Raw genomic sequence first — 21,213 nt, 5'->3', positions numbered from 1 at the left:
GAAGTCATTGGGTAATATTTCAGTTCATTCGGATAAGAATTGCGCCTTAAAGGGGCTCAAGAAGCAAAATCGGGAGATAGGTTTATATGGGAGCTGTATCAAGCTCGATCGATGATCGATTCAGACCATATTAGACACGTATGTTGAATGTCTTGAGACAAGCCGTTGTACAGGGTGGCTGATGAATATTGCTACAATGATGAATATTGCTACATTTTTTTTTCGGTGTATGGAATACATTTTTCTTTTATTCATGTTAAATTAAATTATTAAATTAATTATTAAATTATTATTAATTAAATTAATTAATTAATTAATTAAATTAATTATTAAATTATTATTATTAAATAGAAAAAAAGTTATTCCATTTTTTTTTGGTAGCGGCTTTCATCAGCCACCCTGTAGAATGATTAGAATTGCGCCCTCTAGAGGCTCAAGAAGTCAAGATCCTAGATCGGTTTATATGGCAGCAATATCAGGTTATGTACCGATTTGCGCCATACTTAGCACAGTTAATGGAAGTCGTAACAAAACACTTCATGCAAAATTTCAGCCAAATCGGATGAGAATTGCGTTCTTTAGTGGCTCAAGAAGTCAAGATCCAAGATCAGTTTATATGACAGCTTTGCCAGATTATGCACCGATTTAAATCTTACTTAGCACAGTTATTGGAAGTTATAACAGAACACCTCATGCAAAATTTCAGCCAAATCGGGTGAAAATTCTGCGCTTTATTGGCTCAAGATGTCAAGATCCAAGATCGGTTTATATGACAGCTCTACCAGATTACGAACCGATTTTAACCATACTGAACACAGTTGTTGGAAGTGATACCAAAACACTATGTACAAAATTTCAGTCAAATCGGACGAGAATTGCGCCCTCTAGAGGCTCAAGATCCAAGATCGGTTTATATGGCAGCTATATCAAAACATGGACCGATTTGGCCCATTTACAAACCCAACCGACCTACACTAATAAGAAGTATTTTTGCGAATTTTCAAAAGGCTAGCTTTACTCTTTCGAAAGTTAGTGGGCTCTCGACAGACAGACGGACGGACATAGCTAGGTCGACTTAAAATGACAAGACGATCAAGAATATATATATACTTTATGGGGTCTCAGACGCATATTTCAAGGTGTAACAAACATAATGACGAAATTAGTATATCCCCATTCTATGGTGGAGGGTACAAAAATAAGTGGCGTATAAAAATGTTTATTATTTCCTCTATATGTATATTGAAAAAAAAATTGGTTGGTTGGTGGTAGTGGTGGTGGTGGTGGTGGTGGGGGATTGGCATGTATAAGAACTATTTAAGAGTGTGTATAGTATGTTTAGGTATGTAGAATTAAAAAAAACATGTTTTTATGTGTATAAATATTTGCAATATTTATAAATATACGGTATCCTAGGCTCTAATTATTAAAGGATACTATGTATATATAATGGAAAATTCATTATCATTGATGATATTTTTAAATTTTACGAATAAAATTTTGTTTTTTTTTTTTTAGTTTTCGGTAATTGTTAAGGTATTTACATTGTTATACTTTTATAAAATATATATAGCGATGTGTTTATTATGTCTAATTGGTATTCATTAATTTGTTCATTTAGTAGATTATTATGGTATTCTAATTCTTGGTTTCTTTTATACATTAGGCCCTTAGGGAAATTTTTCATCATTGCTCTAAGGGGTTTTTGTCTCTTTAATACATTTGATTTGCTTCCAAACCTAAGTGTGGTTAGGTTGTTGTTGTCTTTCCAGAGTTGAGTTTTGAGTTTGCTTGATATTCCACAGATCTATAAGGACATGACCGCCGCTTTGGATATTAGCAACTTGCCATGTACAATAATTCTGATAAGGGACATTTTCTTTTCGTTTAAACATCATTGTATGAGATTTCAAAGCTGTCTAGCTCTTAAAAGGGGGTTTAGAAAATATAGGTTGCTTTATGTACTCACTTGCCCATCTGGGCTTTAGTAGAGGGGTTTTTGTGTCTTTGATCAAATTAGCTTGGTTTTACTTATAAAAACATACAGTTAGTTTGCAATGCAATTTGATTTTTGTTTTGGTTCAGTTCAAGTATTTTAACTTATGCATCATTCATTGTGTTATCGCCCTGTCTTAATTTCAGTTACTGCTATTTTGCATTCGGTTGCAAATGGGCATAATGCTATATTTTCTGTAATATTTCCATGAATATGTTGAGATTGTCTTCAATAATCTTACCCTATTCGGTCTGTTTACGTTGTCTCTTGGCCGGGTTGCACCCATCCTCGGTGTTGTCATCGCCCGAGCGATGTAGTGAGGCATTACTGCCATTGCTGTTGGTATTCATGTTGAGTATGACCGAATTGACACTCTTACGTCCGCTTTGGTCGAGCGAAGGCGAAGGTGCACCCGGCGCTGGAGAAGCTGATGTAGAGGCATTGTTACTGCTGCTGCCGCCACCATTTGTCATTGTATTCGAGAGCAAAGCATTGGAATTGTTTGTGTGGTTTTTGTTAGCATAACTCGGTAGCCATTTGGCCAATTGTTCTTCAAAGAAATTCTCCAAATATTTGGCATTGGTGTAAGTCTTGGAATCCTCCTGGAAATAAGGTTGACGCAAAGAAAGAGTTATTATTGAGAATACATGGAATTTTGGGGAAAAAAGAAGAAAAACGAAAATTTACATCAAAGAGTTATGTCTACAAAAGAATTTGCCTATTATTAGAGTTATTATTGAGAATACATGAAATTTTGGAAAAAAAAAGAAAACCGGAAATTAACATGAAAGAATCATATCTACAAAAAAATTGCTTATATCAGGTTTTAATATGTTGGCAAAATTTGAAGACGTATTTATTGAAAAGTTTGAACTGGGACAGGCCATATTGAGGAGTTTATATCATGTTGTTGTTGTCGTAGCTACAATTTCATGTGGAGGTGGCGATCCTCGTCAAGCTTCCGTAGGTGATCAAGATCGTTCCGGTCCAAAGGACCGATCGCCGCGAGGACAGGGTGACCATTGTTTATTTAAAGGCGCCAATAACCCGCCTTGTCATATCGAGCATCATAGGTACTCAGTATTTGTGCAAGAGCCGGTGCCGCCCGGCCTCTAACTGAGGCTCTCCGCTCGATACAGCTGATCGTCCGCAACTGCCGTTGCAGCTGCAGAAACAAGGTGGCCATTGGTTATTTACAATGGCCACCTTGTTTCTGCAGCGATCGGTCCTTTGGACCTCGAAGTATGACGAGGATTGCCAACTCTACATGAAAATGTGGCTACAACAACAACAACAAAGCCTTGGCAGAGCGATGCAACGAATAAAGCCAAAAGCATGCGAGTTAGTGAGAATCGCACTGACCGATTTTCTTCTCGCAAATATCAAAAACGTTTAAGGGACAATCTCCCCGGAGCCTCGATTAAGAAAAACCAAACGCTGAGCACCAACATGGATTTCGTAAATTACTTAGCACGACATCATCGCATATACATAGGTCCGGACAAGTTGAAACCGTGTTACAGGACGGTGCTCAACTCGCCAACTCGCGTCTTCAGCAAACCTTGAAATTTGGATCCCGAACTATTTGTCTGGTCGTTTAATATGGTGTTTCTTATGGTGGATTTCGCCGTTATTGGTTATGCTCTACCTATCTTATATTCCATATGCGGGCGATCATGACATTAGGCCCCTATTTTAATGGTTAAAAGTCTACCTTATTCATTTTGTCGCTTATTTCGCATAGCCAAATCTTTACACCCACATATTCATTGTTAATTGTATAGACAATGGAAGTATGCCAGCAGTTGAGTTTGAGAATACCTGACACGATTCCGATTAGCATCTAGCCCAAAATACTTGGGTCACAGCATCTTCAAGTCCTTGCGGATAGCTTTTGGCGAGCAGATAAAAAGGCCTTGTTGGCTAACATATAGGATAATTGTCCGGCCTGTGATGAACTATTCAACACCACAGTAGTTGTCGAATGCTGATCTAGGAACTGCGACCTCCTGCTTAGTACTCAATTGGACCATCTCCAATCAGGTGTCTACACTCATCCAGTGCAGACACAATTATAGTCAAATCAATACCTACTGGATTGTGTTCGAACAGGAATTCAAATCATAATCTTATGGATCTTAACGATCTTATTAATCTTAACGCCCGGAGATGTAAGGTTGAATCTTCACGACCTAGAGCAGCGATGGGCAAACACACATAATATTAATTTTTTTTTTGTACGTACAAAAGAACGTACGCCCATGCACTTGGAAATATGTAATATAATAAACTGATCTAGAGCAAGAGGTTCAGCGGTACAAAAGAGAGTCTCCAAATCGAATAGCATACCAGGCAGATCTAAATAGCATTCCCGATGATAGAAATGCGGAAGCGTTAAACAGCTACATAGTGCAAGTTAACCTAGGAGACAATTCGCTGTCAATCGCAGCTTATAAAGTTAATCTTCCTTTGCAAACCAGATTAGTTATGGCTCAACTTCTTTACGGCAGATTCACAGCCCAATTCTGAAAACTCCCTCGAATAAAATCCTCATATTCTGATTGAATGGGGAGAGAAAAAATACGGGAGAGGGAATTTCGAATTTTCGAAAACAGCTGTTTTGCCTCAGCTGTTTTATTTAGGCTAAACATTTGATTGTTTTTTTTTTTGGGAAAAAAGAACATAAAATGGAAAAATAATAATGTTTCCAGAGTGATCTGGTAGACAGATAAATAGATTAATTGTGTCGTGTTGTCCTTGGCTGCATGCATGCGGGGCACACATCCTGCATGTTGGCTTTTACCCTTCCCAAAAGGAGTTAAGGAGGCTGCATTGTAATATAGAGGTTTGGTTCTCCTTCGTCGTCATAAATGCTGTGGTGGTCTGTCTGATGCGCCGGTTTATCTAAAGTTCTACTTTTATGGAGCTAGAACTTGAAGATCTAATCGCCATTTCTGGGCAGTGGCCGATTTTCTTGGTGGTTGGGACGGCTGCTGGACATAATGCTGCCGAAAAGCGACTTATGAATTTATTCCTACTCCTGTGGAGTAAATGCTGTCAAATGTGGCGCCAAGTATCTTTGAATAATTGCCCACGAAACAAGCAGAACACTTCTTGCGCATCATTGAGTGTCGTCCGATTCTACTTTAAGCTCAACGATAAGGGACCTTCTTTTAGTATCCGACTCGAAACCAAGTGCCAATAAAATTGAAAAACTTAAGAAAAACTTTTATGGTGGGTAGATGACATATTTTCACCGGGAAAACCTAACAAAACTTTTACTTGATTTTGATGAAAAAGTGAAAATTAATTTCCATACATTTTAAATTTTTCGTAAGTATAAGAAGTGGGGCCATTTTTTTTATAAAAACAGTAAAATTCATAATTTTTTAACCTAACTCCCTTTCATTTGTTTGGGGGAAGTTTTATCGCCTCCCTTTTATATCGATTCAGAATAGCTACTTTTTTCCCTGGGAGAGATTTCACTTTTTCGAAGTTCCGAAGTCCAAGTAAATTCTTATTCAGGGTAGAGGGAGTAGGGAATAAACTCCCAGGGAATTGTTATTTAGAATAGGGCTGTCAGACTTATTAATTCCTGTTTAACAACACCTATCAGACAACTTAAGGATGAAGACACAACACACTATTCCAACAACAATTACTTCTTGGGCCGCCATTAGGTTAGGCTTTGAATAGATTTTTGTGGTTTAGCACAAGCGTCAGCAATGACGTCGAATCCTACGATTAAGTAACAAAAAATTAACGCAACTATACCCATGCTTATGTTGGCAACATTTTTGAGTGGTTGTTGTTGTAGCCACATGTCTATATGTGGTGGTGCCCCGTCAAGCTTTTATAGGTGAGCAAGCAAGTTCGGGTCCAAAGGACCAAACGCCGCGGGAACTTGATGGCCATTGGTTATTTACAGGTGCCAATAGCTCGACTTTTCATATCGGGCATCATAGGCACTCAGTATTCATGGAAGAGCCGATGCTGCCCGGTCTCTTACCGAGACTCTCCGCTTGATATCGTTGATTGTCCGCGACTGCAGTTATATCTATGGCAATTGGTTTTTTGAAGGTGCCAATTGCTCGGCTTTTCATATCGAGCATCATAGGCACTCGGTATTCATGGAAGAGCCGATGCTGCCCGACCTCTCATCGCGACTCTCCGCTTGATATCGTTGATTTTCCGCGACTGCAGTTACATCTATGGCCATTGGTTTTTTGAAGGTGCCAATAGCTTGGCTTTTCATATCGAGCATCATAGGCACTCGGTATTCATGGAAGAGCCGATGCTGCCCGGTCTCTTAATGCGACCCTCCACTCGATATCGTTGATTGTCCGAGACTGCAGTTGCAGCTACTCCATATGGAGCATTCCACTATTCACAATCTGTGGACGCGCCCAGTAGCTCGCGGGTAAGCTTCTAGTGACAACTATGAAAACCACACAGATAGAAGTTCAAAGCTCCTGCCCGTGTGGGACTAATAATTACTGCGTGTCGAGCAATTGTGTGATTCCTTAGCTATGTAAAACTATGCAAGACTCGGCAATTAAGAAAAAAAAACAAAGTTTTACTGCCTTGCCCTAAGATGATCTTTTTTTCCCCATAAAAGCAAATACAGCAACTTCATGCAAATGTTTATCATGCAATCATAATGAACGAGACAACTTAAGATGGAAAATGTGGAAAAAGTTTACGAAAAATGGAATGGAAAGACATGAAACAAACATAAAAAAATTTAAACTTCATTACCATATTACTCACTTGATAGAATAGGTAAGTATTCTTAAAAATCAAGCGAACATCTGCTATGAATGAAGCAATGTCCTTGTAGTGATTAGGACTTGAAGGATCCAAGCGTGTGCGTATAACATCCAGGGACATGGGGCTGCAAAGAGTAAAGGAATAAATAACCAAACAAATGATTAGATGTAGTACTCCCACTTCCACCCCCTTAGGGGATGGAGGGCTGACTATCCTACTTACTTGCATATAATTTCATAGTAGGCCGTATTTGAGGGAGGCTCCGGCTCACGGAAATGTAAACTTTGCTCATATTGGCAAAAGAGTTCCAAACAAATGCGCTGTAGTATTTGCAATTCCAGACGACTCAATTCACCGGCGTTCTTTTGCAGATTCTCCGGATTACTGGCCAGCTCCTTTAGGTTAACACACAACAGGCATTGCCAGCTTTCACTTTCGTCGGGCAGCGAAGAGATGGCAGGAATATGACAATTCTGATGGAAAACTTTTGGACACTTGTCACAGCACATTAATTCACCGCCATCCAAGCACACGGCACACCAATCCTCATTGGGGTCATCTTTTTCGGTAGTTTTATTATTATGGACTTTTGATTAGTTATGTGTTTCAAAATAATATTGCATGGGGTTTTTTTTTTTTTGATTGTATGTATGGATGGATATATGATTTTTATTTATGTGAGATTTGATTTGGTGGTGGCATTATGGATTAGATACATTTTTTGATTTGGTTTGATTTGGTTTGGTTAACAATGATCGATATGTTAATGATTTGGATTATTTTCGAGAAAAGAAATAAACAAAGCAAAGTTACAAGTAATTATAAAAACACTACCAGCAGCTAAAATTGTTACGTTAAATTGTTGTTAATTATTTTTGTGATTATAAAAAACTGTATTTGGATTGAGGATGAAGATACAAGGGATTAAAGAATTACTCTCAAAAAACAAAAAAGTGAATTATGGTATATAATTTTCATTAGAGTTAGCAATTTGAACAAACCAAAAAGAATAAATGTGCCAAAGAAAAAATGTGATAGTTTTTTTTTTTTTGTGTTAAGAAAAACAAAAATGAAAACGAAATTTGTGATTGAAGGATAATGGGACTTAACTTAGTAAGAGAAGCAAAGGCTGAATCATTCAATTTGAAATACAGACTACATACCTTCTTGTGTATTGGATAAATCTGTTGAACTATGGACCTGTGGCGAGGTTGTTTTTGTACGTCCCTCTGGCAGTACCTGTACACCATTCGAATCTAATTTGGCAATGGTTGCCATTAAATCATTTATAGAATCATCCCGCACTTTGTCAATGGGTTCGGTAAAATCCTTAGAGTTCTGTAAAAAGTGGAAATATGAACAATAAAATTGATCAGTTATATGTCTTCATAAATAATTCTGTAGTCGAAAAGCCTTTTAAGCGTTTATAGCAAACGAAGATAGGCCTTCCGGTTTGAGTTTTCATGCTTGTTACATTTTACGACCTGGCGTTAACTCAATGCTATGCAGTTGAGCAGGCCAACGTAGCACAAAGGTTAGGGTGTACGCCTATGACGTTAAACGCCTGAGTTCGAATCCTGGCGAGAACATCTGAAAAAAATTTCTACGGTGGTTATCCCCTCCTAATTTAGAGCGCACTACAAGCCGATTACTGGCTAAGGGGTATGTTCATAGTGGCATGGGGCGGATTAATATATGCACCCTCTTTTCAACCTAACCTATCCCATCCTAATGCTGGCAATATTTGTGATGTACTGTACCATTTGGTATGGCAGTTCAGGCTCAATTTCTTTGCGACAGATTCAGCCGTATTAATTCCTGTTTAACAGCACCTATAAAACATATTAAGGGTGAAGACACAACACACTATTCCAAAAAATTGCTTCTATGGCCGCCATTAGTTTAGGTTAGGCTTTGAATAAATTTGTATAGGTTAGCATGAGCGTCAGCAATGACGTCAAATCCTGACGATTAAATAACAAAAAATTAACGCAACCATACCCATGCTTATGCTGGCAACATTTTTGAGTGGTTGTTGTTGTAGCCACATGTCTATATGTGGTGGTGCCCCCGTCAAGCTTTTATAGGTGAGCAAGCAAGTGCGGGTCCAAAGGATCAATCACCGCCGGAACATGATGGCCATTGGTAAATTAAAGGCGTCAATAACTCGGGTTTTCATATCGGGCATCATAGGCACCCAGTATTCATGGAAGGGCCGATGCTGCTCGCCCTCTTGTTGAGACTCATCATAATGGCCATTGATTTTTTTGAAAGTGCCAGTAGCTCGGCTTTTCATATCGAACATCATAGGCACTCAGTATTCTTGAAAGAACGAATGCTGCCCGGTCTCTTACTGAGACTCTCCGCTAGATATCGTTCTCCACAAAGAGGTGTCGCACTGCTGCACGCGGTTCGTACTCGGCTATAAAAAAGGAGGCCCCTTATCACTGAACCTAAACTGGAATCGGACTGCACTCATTGATATGTGAGAAGTTTGCCCCTGTTCCTTAATATTGGGTTGCCCAAAAAGTAATTGCGGATTTTTCATATAGTCGGCGTTGACAAATTTTTTCACAGCTTGTGACTCTGTAATTGCATTCTTTCTTCTGTCAGTTATCAGCTGTTACTTTTAGCTTGCTTTAGAAAAAAAAGTGTAAAAAAAGTATATTTGATTAAAGTTCATTCTAAGTTTTATTAAAAATGCATTTACTTTCTTTTAAAAAATCCGCAATTACTTTTTGGGCAAACCAATAGAAGGTTCGTAGGAAAATTTGCATTTGCAACTACGTGCAAAGGTACGTGGACAAATGCACACACACACTATCGCTCATTATTGTTGTTGTGTAGTAGTAGTGTGTGGTACACTGAGGCGGCAGCCCTTGCTGATGTGAAGGAATTCATCGGGTCAATCCGGTACGTACAACCGGCTGCCATGGGATTGGCTCATTATTGTAATAGCACTAAAGGTGCTATTGTTGTTGTACCCACATTTACATGTGAAGGTGGCGATCTTCGTCAAGCTCCTCTAGGTGAACAGGGTGGCCATTGGTTATTCAAAGGCGCCATTAACTCGCCTTGTCATAAGGAACATCATAGGCACTCAGTATTTGTGCAAGAGCTGGTGCCGCCCGACCTTTCACTGACACTCTCCGCTCGATACCGCTGATTGGCCGCGACTGCCGATGCAGCTACTCCGTATTGAACATTGCACATAGAGGTGTAAACAAGACATGTGAGTAGTCGTGTCGTGAGTGATTCGTGAGTGAGATCCAATTCTAATCACGTAATGTGAGTATGATTGAATTCAAATTCTTCGTGCGTGAGCGCGAATCACCACTCAAGAGGAAATCACGAACCACGTGATATCACGACTCATAAGAAAATCACGACATAGGGTTGGGGTATTCTATTCTGCTTTCTGAAAAGTCGCTAAAATTTTCAATTGTTTCGCGAGCGAAATTTGACAGCCGTTTTCATACAAAAACAGTTTTTTTTAACCATTTAAACCAATAAAAGAAAGAACAAGTAAGATCGTGCTAAGTTCGGCAGGGCCGATTCTTCTATACACTCCACCATGGATAGCATTTGTAGAGTTCTTAGCGCGGTATTTCTTTTTAGGCAGACAAAGAATAATGAATAAGAACGGTTATGCTTTTGGAGCTATATCAAGTTATAGTCAGATCCGGACCATAAATAAATTGAATGCTAAACAATGTAGAAGTCATTGTGTTCGGTTAAGAATTGCACCTTTTAGGGGCTCAAGAAGCTGTATCAAGCTATAGACGGGAGCTGTATCAAGATAGATTCAGACCATATTTCACATGTATGTTGAAGATTATAGGAGAAGCCGTTGTACAAAATTTCAGCCAAATCGCATAAAAACTGCGCCCTCTAGAGGCTCAAGAAATCAAGATCCCAGATCGGGGTATATGACAGCTATATCAGGTTATTAACCGATTTGCGCCATACTAAGCACATTTGTTGAAAGTCATAACAAAACACCTCCTGCAAAATTTCAGAGAATTGCGCCCTCTAGAGGCTCAAGAAGTCAAAATCCCAGATCGGTTTATATGGCAGCTATATCAGGTTATGTACCGATTTGCGCCATACTAAGCACACCTGTTGGAGGTCATACGAAACCATTGCGTGCAAAATTTTAGACAAATCGGATAAGAAATGCGCCCTCTAAAAGCTGAAGAAGTCAAGACCCAAGATCGGTTTATATGGCAGCTATTTCAGGTTTCCCAGTAAAAAAATGGACTGTGATTCAGCATTTGAATGTTGCGAAAAGTTCGCGATCGACTTTAGGTTAAAAACTAAGCATTTTTTTTGTAAGCATGGGAACGTAGTTAATAAGGTTGTTGCCAACTGATTGACAGTTTATTTCAACATAATTTTTTTTATATTAATTGCACTTACCTCATGTGTACTGGGACTCGGTGTTTTTGGATTTGTCGATGTCACATTTGGCAGGATAGATACGGCTGGACTTAAACCCAATGAAGCAGCATTTATAAGAGAATTACCACCTGAACCTGCTCCATTGCCACCCCCAGGCATACCATGACCAGCTGAACTACCTGTTGTGGGAGGTGTTGTATTCTTGAGAGTATTTGGTGATTTTAATGAGATTTTAAAATTTTCATTTTGTCGGCCATTGGCAAACCCCATAATATTAGAACCTTGTTGGGGACAAGCTAAAATAGAGAAATAAGGCAATTAAAAAAAATGGATTAAATGTTAAATAAAGAAAGAATGGGCGCGGGTCTATATGAACTCATTGTTCTTAACTCAGAAAAAGGGCACACACATCGTTGCTTTAAGAGTTAAAAAAAAAACTGTGAGGCTTCAAAGTATGGAGACATTCCCATCATTTGGTGAACATAAAAATTTTAACACAACTTACTTTGAGCTGATTGAGGTATGTGCCATTTTGCCATGTGTAAACTACCACCACTGTTGCCGCTTAGCTGTGGCGATGTTTGCGGATGACCGGGATTATAGTTGGGCTGGTTTCCATGAAACCCCATGTTCTAGAAAAATAATCAGAAATAAATCGATTAGAAATTTAATTGCAAGAAATGTTGTGTCTTTATAACTTCTCTTACATTCTGCATAGGCATTGGATGCATTTGAGGTCTTTGCATAGGTACAGGTGAGGGTATCTGACCACCACCACCACCGCTGGACGCCATGGCGGCCACTGCGGCTTGCTGTTGGGCATGACTGGACATACGTTGGTAGGTTTGGAAACGTGCTGCTGCCGCTGCGGCGGCACTATTATTCATAAAATTGGGATTACTTGGTCCACCAGGCGGCGTGGGGGAGAAATTCTGGTGTTGTTGACCCGGTGGACCTCCCATAAAATGCTGACGCATTTGAGGACCTCCCATTTGTTGGTGCGGTGATGGTGCTCCTTGGGGACCGCTGGGATAACTAGGAGGACCATTGAAAGATTGCATATGAGGCGGTTGATTCGGACTTTGAGCAGCCTGGTTATTTAATAGACCACGAAGGCTTATGTCTAAAAGAAAAAAAACATGATTAGAGGAAAACTATTATAGAGTATATAATTTTGTTGTACCCAGTGTATAAGTCAACTTAAATAATAATATAATTAACCTTGTGGGACTTATACTACAAATAGCATTCTACATCTTCAATATTTTGGAACATTTTTTTCAATATATATTTTTCACGGTGTAAAAATAAATTGTATTCAAATCACATTTCTAGAAAAGCAGCACAAGGATCATAGGTTTGAATTTTTTCCCAATAAAAATGTAAATAGAAAGTTCATGTGTGTGTGTGTGTGTTTTCATTTCATTCTACTTACCCATATTTTGTGGATGTGTTGAGGAACTAACATGAGGCTGTCCTCCCTGTCTTTGCATTGATAATGTGGGTGGCATTCCACTGTAGCGCACTGTCAACAATTAATATGCAAATGAAAAAGAACATGAGAAACACAAAAAATAATTTAAATATTATTATTAAGCATAGGAGAATAAAACCCCTCCGCCTTCAACTTTTGGTTGGGGTGGTGTGCACAATGTGGAAAATACTAAAAGTGACTTTGTGAACGATTTTTTGCCTACCCTTACCTGGCCCGTCTCCAGCAAAGTTGCGATTCATTTGCATGTTGTGCACATGCTGTTGTTGCGAACTACTACTATACAGGCCAGGACCATTTTGGGGACCACCAAATGCACCAGGCGGTGGCCCACCCGGTGATAATCCAGATGGCATGCCGGGGGGCATGCCCGGCCTTAGGGGTGGTGCCATATTGGGGCTGGGCTGTTGGCGGACTTGCTGTGGAGGCGGTGAGGGTTGTGGTGGATAGGGTTTGCCATCAACCAGTATGCTGCCAAGTCGAGAAATTTCTGAAAGAGAAGGGCAGACAACAATTGAAATAGATAAACTTTCATTAAAACAAAACATCGTGCCACCCACCTTTTTGCAATTGCTGTATTTGACACATTTGTAAATCTATACGCAAGGGTATATCTGGATTGGGTATATCGGCCCTTTGACATTTGAGCTTTTGCAAATGTCGCACCAACGATTTCTTGCTCGACAATATGGCATAATCGCTGCCCTTATCCAAGACATTGTTGATAAACTCAATGCAATAGTCGGTATTATCGGAGAGTGAAATGAGCGAGTCGCGCTTATCGATCAGCAACTTCAACTTGCCGTCACACACCTCGTTGAGACGCATGACCAATTGTTTGCCTCGCATATTTACGGTGTTGGTAATGGTCACCACCATGGCGGTGATTTCCTTTATGAGTTCCTTCTTCTTATCCGATATGACTTTCTGGCGCTCTGCAATCACTTGCATGGCCGATGACAGCAGGAAGCGTTTATAATTAATCTCGGCCACCATGGAGTTGATGGACTGCCTGGTCTCTGTGGCTATTTCATGGGCAAACTTGTATTTGTGATCTCGATGATCGGACAGTTGGCAATCCCTACAGGTGAGCTTTTCGCAGGTTTCACAGTACAACGATAGCTTTTCCTGGGGATGCAAGATGCACATGTGCAGCTTATCCACCGCCGAACTGGGCGATTGATCGGAATTGGCCTCCTCTTTGGGTTTGATTGTGTGATCCTTGGTGATTTTCAAACGCTGATGGGCTTGCACACAACTATCACAAATGTATTCGGAACAATCGACACACCAGGAGGTGGCTATGTTGTTGTCCGAACAACTGCTGCAGGGTATATTGGCGGAGGCCTTAGATCCTCCCGATGCATCGTTGGGGTCATTCAGCATTTCACCCGCCGTACAGTGCTCAATTAAAAATTGATTATCGATAATGAATTCGTTCTGTGAGGCCATATTACACATGGGACAGTGTATTAAGGGTGGCATGGTGCGATCCAATTCGGCAAACTTTGTGCTCATGCACTGGGCACAGGTGACATGAAGACACTCCAGCAGTTTGGGGCGATCATTGATGCCCAATGTTTGTGCACAAAAAACGCATTTGGTGGCAATAGGTTTGGAGTTATTCGATGATATTGATGTTGATGTGGATTCCGACTGTAAATAAAGAGATAGAGGAATAGGGAGGGAGATTAATAACACCCATAAAACTGGCCATATGGAATACTCAAAGTAAATTGTAATGTACTCTATTATATTTTTATAAGCAGGGATTTGGGAGTGTCGGTACTACTATCTACCATAAATTATTACCCTAGATTAGATAAACGTTATATGTTTCCATAGCATTTGAGCTCTCTGTCACTTTAATCAGTTGATAATTATTTTTTTAATATAAAATTTCCTTTTACAATCTAATCTTATCTAGATTAATGGGCCGTCGGAGATAAAAAGCCACACTTCAAAATGACTATGGTTAGTGGTGTTTGCTGCGGCCGCTGTCGCTGTTGACACAGATAGTTCTTATCTTATCTAAAGGACTTTGTTAATGACTTTTTCAATAAAGAGTGTTTGAATCGTTTACAACAATACGGCCCCCCCAAAAAAAGTACAAGCAATCAAAGAAGACAAGTTTGAAATATTAGTTGGATGCTTTTAAGGAGGAATTGATTTCCTTGTATATACATCTTTGGAACAAAATTATGTTTAATCATGGTAAATGAAGAATGACTTCCAGCAACTGTGCATGGTATGGTCTAAATTATTCCACAAACTGATGTAGCCGCCATATAAACCGATCTCCCGATAGAGGGCGCAATTCTTATACAATTTGGTTGAAATTTTGCATATGTCGTTTTGGTATGACTTCCAACATCTGTTCCAAGTATGGTCTTAATCGGCTGCCGCAGGAGGGCGCAATCGATTTGCCTCAGACTTTTGAGTTGGTTTTTTCAATGAGTTCTAACAGCCATGACAAGTACGATTCATAGACATACAGTTCACGTATGAGGCAGTCACTACAGCTATGACACTTAAGGCGATGGGAGAATGGATAGAGGATAGGAGCAGATTTATATCGCAATGCTATCATAATTAAGACAACGATAGGAAGCCAGGATGTGATGGATAAGGTTTCAGATCGAATAGCTGAGACTGCACTTGAGGCTGAGTGCAAGGCGCTGCTGCCAGCAGCACAGTCTTGGATTGATGAACTCTGGTATTGCCATCTGGAAGTTTATGCTACACAGATGCATTAAAGCTACATGACAGAGTGGATCTGGAGGTCTAGAGATGTTTTCTAATGCTTGACCGTAATAAGGTTGGGCGATCACGGAATGCTTGAAACATTCTTAGTGGCTATTATGGTTTCTTGAAATTACGACGACTCCAAAGCAGCTTCCAAAATATTGTCCCGATAATAAATCGCATTTACTTTGGCGCCAGGCTCGATGAAAACGGTTAGAGAAAGGCCTGTGCTGGTCACAGTTGTTCATACCATCTCTTGAGATAGAAAATTACTTCGGGTAATCGTTCATAGGCTCAAATTTTTATTTGTGAATTGCTCAAATTTTCTTGTCAAGAACACGGTGTTCGGAAATTGAACACGTTCGTGCAAGCACAGTAACTCCTTTGATCTTTCGAGTCTAACTTATTTTGCTTTGGTGTGCCTTTTGGAACTTGCTAGGCTTTACCTTGGCTCGTTTTACGTTGCTAATACTTTAACGGGATATTTTCTAATCTGTAACCATTTGATTGCCACTACGGCTTAAATTTCGTTGAACTTAAGCCTGCATTTCATTGCATTTCAGGCGTTATTACAGTTTTTTCGGGAACGCCATGGTGGTGTATTTAGACTAGGCTAGCAGTATCATTATCTCAAATTATGGTGCGATACAAAAACATTTTGTTTACTTTGAGGTGTTTGAGTTCGCCAACAACGGTCGCTTGGGATTTTCAGCTATTACGCTTGAACTCAATTACGAATAACTTCCTTTTTAAATAAGCTTAAAAGATTGTAAATAGTATAATGAGCTCTCATGCAGCTGGACAGATATACCAGTGAACATTTGGGAAGACTATGTGTATATTCTTCCTCGACAATCCAAGTCGGTTAAGATGAATTGCTCCCTCTAGGCATTTACGAAGTCAAATCGCAAGATCGGTTTTTACGATCTCAACTGACCATTCTCCTACTGGAGAAGATTATACGAGATGCAGATGTGTGGCAGTAATTGGAGATGGTTTCAATTCCCAAAACGCCCTGTAGTACAACCGATCAGATAAAGAAAATGGAGAAACTTGGGAACCACAACTTTGAGATAGTCAGTAACTTTATCTACCTCGGCACGGCCATAGCCGAAACGAATGACAGCAGTTTTGAGATTAAGCGAAGAATAATACAGGCAAACAGATGCTAATTTGGATTAAGTAGGCAGTTTAGAAACAATGCCACCTCTCGACAGACGAATGTTACACTATACAAGACACTGATACTACCCGTGTTGTTATATGGTTCTGAGGCATGGGTACTTGTGAAAGCAGATGAGGCAGTGCTTGGAGTATTTGAGAGAAAGAATATAGGTGACGTATGAACCACGAGCTGTATGAGCTGTATGACGACGATAGCATAGTTACATGCATCAAAACTCAACGGCTGTGTTGGCTAGGTCATGTTGTCAGAATGGATGAAGAAGCTCCAACAAAGAAGTCTTTTGAAGGCAAACAAGGTGATACACGCAAACCGGAAAGACCAAAAGCCCGATGCAAATATCAAGTGGTGGGAGACTCCTCGAAACTTGGTGTCACAGATTTTAGAATGAGCGCAGAAGATCGAGACGCTTGGAATGCTATTCTAAGTTCGGCTAGTGCCAATTAAAGTAAAGTAAGAGTTTGCTTAAAAAACGAGATTGCTACGCTAACCAAACTTAACCTAGTGTGCTTTCGACAGACGTACTTATATTCCATAGTATTTATCTGTTTTATATTTCGAGGTGTTTTAAGTAGAATAACGAAGTTTGTATTCCCCCATCTGTGATTGGATACCAAAGATAGATTATAATCCATTTTTACCCTGCATAAGTCCATAACATGATTTATTAACTCATAAAATTCTTAATTTCGATTATATTTATTATTCAATTTATAAAAATGAACTCGGATCATTAATTCATACTTTAATATTGCATGTTTAGTAATCATCATCACAAATTCCACAACGTTGCACTTACATACAAACACACATGCATACTAACATACAAACATTGTTGCTACCTTGCCTAACCAACAAAATAAGTTAAAATTGTTATGCCTACTTAGCCAAAAATCGATGTGTTTTCTTGAAGCAGAAATAGGAAAAAAATGGAAAATGTTGTAAGTTTCGTTACAATGTGTAGATTTTGACCTACTTACTAAAATGTTGATACGAACATTTGTTAGTATGTGCTACGGACATATCCGTAACTTTCGAATTTGTAAGTCGTGTCTTCAAGATGAATTAAATGCTTTTTAGGGGAACAAGTACAACAACAAGATTAAATGAAAGATTTAATTAAATTAAAGAATTGGGTTGCCAGTTCTAAATAATTTAAAACAGCTTAGGAATATGTCTATAAATTTTTAAGAATAGCAACATTTTCGAAAATGTTGCTGGCATCAAGGATAAATTAATTGATGCTATTTAAGTGTTCGCCAATGTTTCTACAAAACATTGATTGAGCAAGATGAATGATCATTTTGTAGCACAAAGCTTATGAACTATCTCTCTATATGTGTACGTATGTATGTTCATACATTCTGCAATGAAAGGAGAGGAACTGAACTGAACAAAACAATCAATATACATACACACATTCATACATACTTGCACATACAACATAATCAATCAATAAGATTTATGTACGCTACCCAAAACTCACTCAGATAATACTAATCAATCTTAAGCTGTCACAGTTCACAAAATGGCGTGTGAGAGCCCCAAGTGTATGGGTATGTGTGAGTATGAAAACTTTATGTTTGAAATGGAATTTAAAACAACAACAATCTCAAAACATAATACCCAGAACAACAAACAACTAATATAATTCTATACAGAGATTCAGTGTCAAGCGCTAAGCTGACCGACCAACTGACCAAACCATACAAACTGATGGGGACCAAAACATTCCAAATCTACAAAAATCGAAATTTGATTTGTATTCAATTTGAGAACGTACATACATATGTATGTATGTATACAAAAATATGTACAACTTTAGCACAGGCATCTACAAAGCTTTAAGTGTTCAGAGAGAGATGTACCATACGTAAATGGGAGCTATCAAGAAAAGGAAAAAAAAACATCATGATTTCAATTGAAATTTGTTTCCGAAATTGTGTTCATCCATATGTGCCTCTAAGTGGATATTTTGTTATCTTAAAACCAAAAAAAAAACACAACTCAAGTACTTTCAGTGATTAGAGATAAATAAGGTCAAAAGTCATTGGAATTTTATGTTTTTATATTTCTTTTATTTTTATTGTTGTTAATATTATTGGTCGTTATCTGTGTCATAAATGTTTTATAAGCATCATAATAACATCAATGAGAGGCTATAGGCTGTGTGAATGTGTGTGTGCATGTGTAAGAGAAATTAAAGCATTCACCAGGCAGGCAAGCAGTCGCTTTCGTTCTCAGCAAACAATAAAAATGATTGCAGCAATATATTGTTGTATATAAATATAAATATTATTATTGGATAACACCTCCTCCCAAAACATGTGCAGGGCTCTCTAACAGCTGTAATAGCATTGTTGTATGTATTCCGCCGGTGAACACGCATAATTATCATTGCCATGTTGCTATACGCATTAATTTTAGTCAAAGGAAATTGAGGGTATTTTCAAAACAAAACGGTTTACCATAAGATGGCGTTGCGACTTAACTACCATATCATGCGTTGCTGTGACATCCTCAATACATCTGTTGCATTCGTATGTCAAAAGTGTTGACTTATAAAATATTTGAACGCAATAGCAGAGAAAACGAAAATGGCGTTAAATGCAAAATTGCAAATTTGCCCACGAACATTACAAAAGAACCAGGGGACAAACTTGCTCAATGCTTAATGAATGACGTCAAATGGATGAAGGCATCATAAATCTATCAACATTTAAATCCATATAATATCGGCAATAAATAAGAGGTCCCTTATCATTGAGCTTAAACTTGTGTCGGACAGCACTCATTGATATGAAAGAAGTATTCCCGCCGTTCCTTTATGTAATGTCCATGCAATGATATTTATGAAGCCTTTACAAGTTTAAATGCAATGTTTTACCGTCTGTCGAAAAAAATTATCCATAAAACATCTGTTTTGGATATCACTTTCACTTTTACCTTAAACAAAATTTTTTATTATCATGTAAACAAAGATGCAAAATTAATTCCTTGTGTTGAAATAATTCGATAAAGGCAATCAATGCTTGAAATTGGATAATTGAAATGCTAACCAGTAGGGAAAGGCCAAAGTCGGGCGCTACCGAGTCTATCTTACTTTAGTTTAATTGGCTATGACAGAACATTTGTTCCACTTGTCGAACGTAGAATAGCGTTCCCAGCGCCTCGATCTTCTGCGCTCATTCTTAAATCTCGACACCACCACTTGATCTATCCATCGGTCTTCCCGGTTTGCGTACACAACCGTGTTTGCCTTCAAAAGACTTCTTTGCTGGAGCTTCTTCATCCATTCTCACAACATGACCTAGCCAACGCAGCCGTTGTATTTTGATGCGTGTAACTATGCTATCGTCGTCATACAGCTTGTGGTTTATACGTCGCCTATATTCTCCATTAATCCAAACTGGTCCATATATTTTACGAATATTCGTTCTCTCAAATACTCCAAGCACTGCCTCATCTGCTTTCACAAGTACCCATGCTTCAGAATCATATAACAGCACGTGTCTTCTATAGCGTAATCTTCGTCTGTCGAGAGGTGGCCTTGTTTCTAAACTGCTTACTTAGTCCAAAGTAGCATCTGTTTGCCAGTATTATTCTTCGCTTTATGTCAAAACTGGTGTTATTCGTTGCTATTACGAAAATTGTGGCTTTTACAGCCTTAAAAGACCATATCGGACAAAAGATATATATGGGAACTATATCTAAACCCGATCCGATTTTGATGAAATTTTGTAATCATATTAAGAAAATAAACACGTCTTCTAAAATTTGGTAAAGATCAGATCAAAATTATGGCTTCTTCAACCTTCAGAGACCATATCGGTTAAAAGATATTTATGGGATCTATATCTAAGAACAAAAACCAATATTGACCACCGAAATAGCTTTATTGTTTTTTAAAACATTCTGAATGCATCAACCGCTTCTTAAGGTGTCGAAAAATGTTGACCTCTCATTTTATTTTTTACGTACGGGAATAAAAAGAAATCATTCGGTGCCAGGTCAGGCATTGGAGCTATGCTATTGGGACTAAATCAAGTTATGAACCGATTTGAACCATACTTGGATTGAATGTTCGAAAACACAGTAGAAGTTTCTATGCAAGATTTCAGTCAAATCCAATGAAATCCGCGGCCTATAGGGGGTTAAGAAGTAAAATCGGGAGATCGGATTATACGGTATAGCTGCCGTATAAACCGATCTCCCGATTTTCCTTCTTTAGCATATAAAGGCCGCGGTTCTTATTCAATTTGACCGAAATTTTGCAGGATATGAATTCATTTAGACCATACATACTTGGCACAGTTGTTTGAAGTCAAAACAAAACACTGCAAAACACTGTTGCGTAGTAATTGCGCCCACTAGAAGCTCAAATAGTCTAGATCCGAGATTGGTTTATATGGCAGTTATATCAGGTAATGGGTCGATTATGACCATATTTCGCAAAGTTATTACCAATCACACCTCATGCGAAATTTCAGCCAAATTGGGTAAGAATTGCGCCCTATAGAGACTCAAGAAGTCAAGATCCAAGTTCGATTTATATGGTAGCTATATCAAAGCATGGACCGATATGGTCGCCTGACCTACACTAATTGGAAGTATTTGTGCAAACTC

General features: G+C 38.7%; 1 protein-coding gene across 7 annotated transcripts in view; it reads right to left on the bottom strand.

Moving 5' to 3' along the window:
- Positions 1 to 406: 406 nt before the first annotated feature.
- LOC106080414 (E3 ubiquitin-protein ligase TRIM33) overlaps positions 407 to 21,213 on the bottom strand; it is a 109,331-nt gene continuing 88,524 nt past the window's right edge. Inside the window, exons 2-11 of one of the 7 annotated variants that reach the window (XM_013241794.2) lie at positions 13,220 to 14,315; positions 12,865 to 13,149; positions 12,603 to 12,692; positions 11,875 to 12,290; positions 11,673 to 11,799; positions 11,186 to 11,463; positions 7,930 to 8,104; positions 6,989 to 7,352; positions 6,755 to 6,890; positions 407 to 2,598 (exon numbers count right to left, since the gene is read on the bottom strand). In XM_013241794.2, coding sequence (XP_013097248.1) covers positions 2,239 to 2,598; positions 6,755 to 6,890; positions 6,989 to 7,352; positions 7,930 to 8,104; positions 11,186 to 11,463; positions 11,673 to 11,799; positions 11,875 to 12,290; positions 12,603 to 12,692; positions 12,865 to 13,149; positions 13,220 to 14,315 — 3,327 coding nt within the window. In that variant the 3' untranslated portion in view covers positions 407 to 2,238. The remainder of the gene's footprint in view (positions 2,599 to 6,754; positions 6,891 to 6,988; positions 7,353 to 7,929; positions 8,105 to 11,185; positions 11,464 to 11,672; positions 11,800 to 11,874; positions 12,291 to 12,602; positions 12,693 to 12,864; positions 13,150 to 13,219; positions 14,316 to 21,213) is intronic. The other 6 variants (XM_013241790.2, XM_013241791.2, XM_013241792.2 and 3 more) reach the window with 6 other exon arrangements.

The sequence above is a fragment of the Stomoxys calcitrans genome, chromosome 2 (assembly GCF_963082655.1).
Source record: "Stomoxys calcitrans chromosome 2, idStoCalc2.1, whole genome shotgun sequence".
NCBI lineage: Eukaryota > Metazoa > Arthropoda > Insecta > Diptera > Muscidae > Stomoxys > Stomoxys calcitrans.
This window is presented reverse-complemented; position numbering and strand designations above follow the sequence as displayed.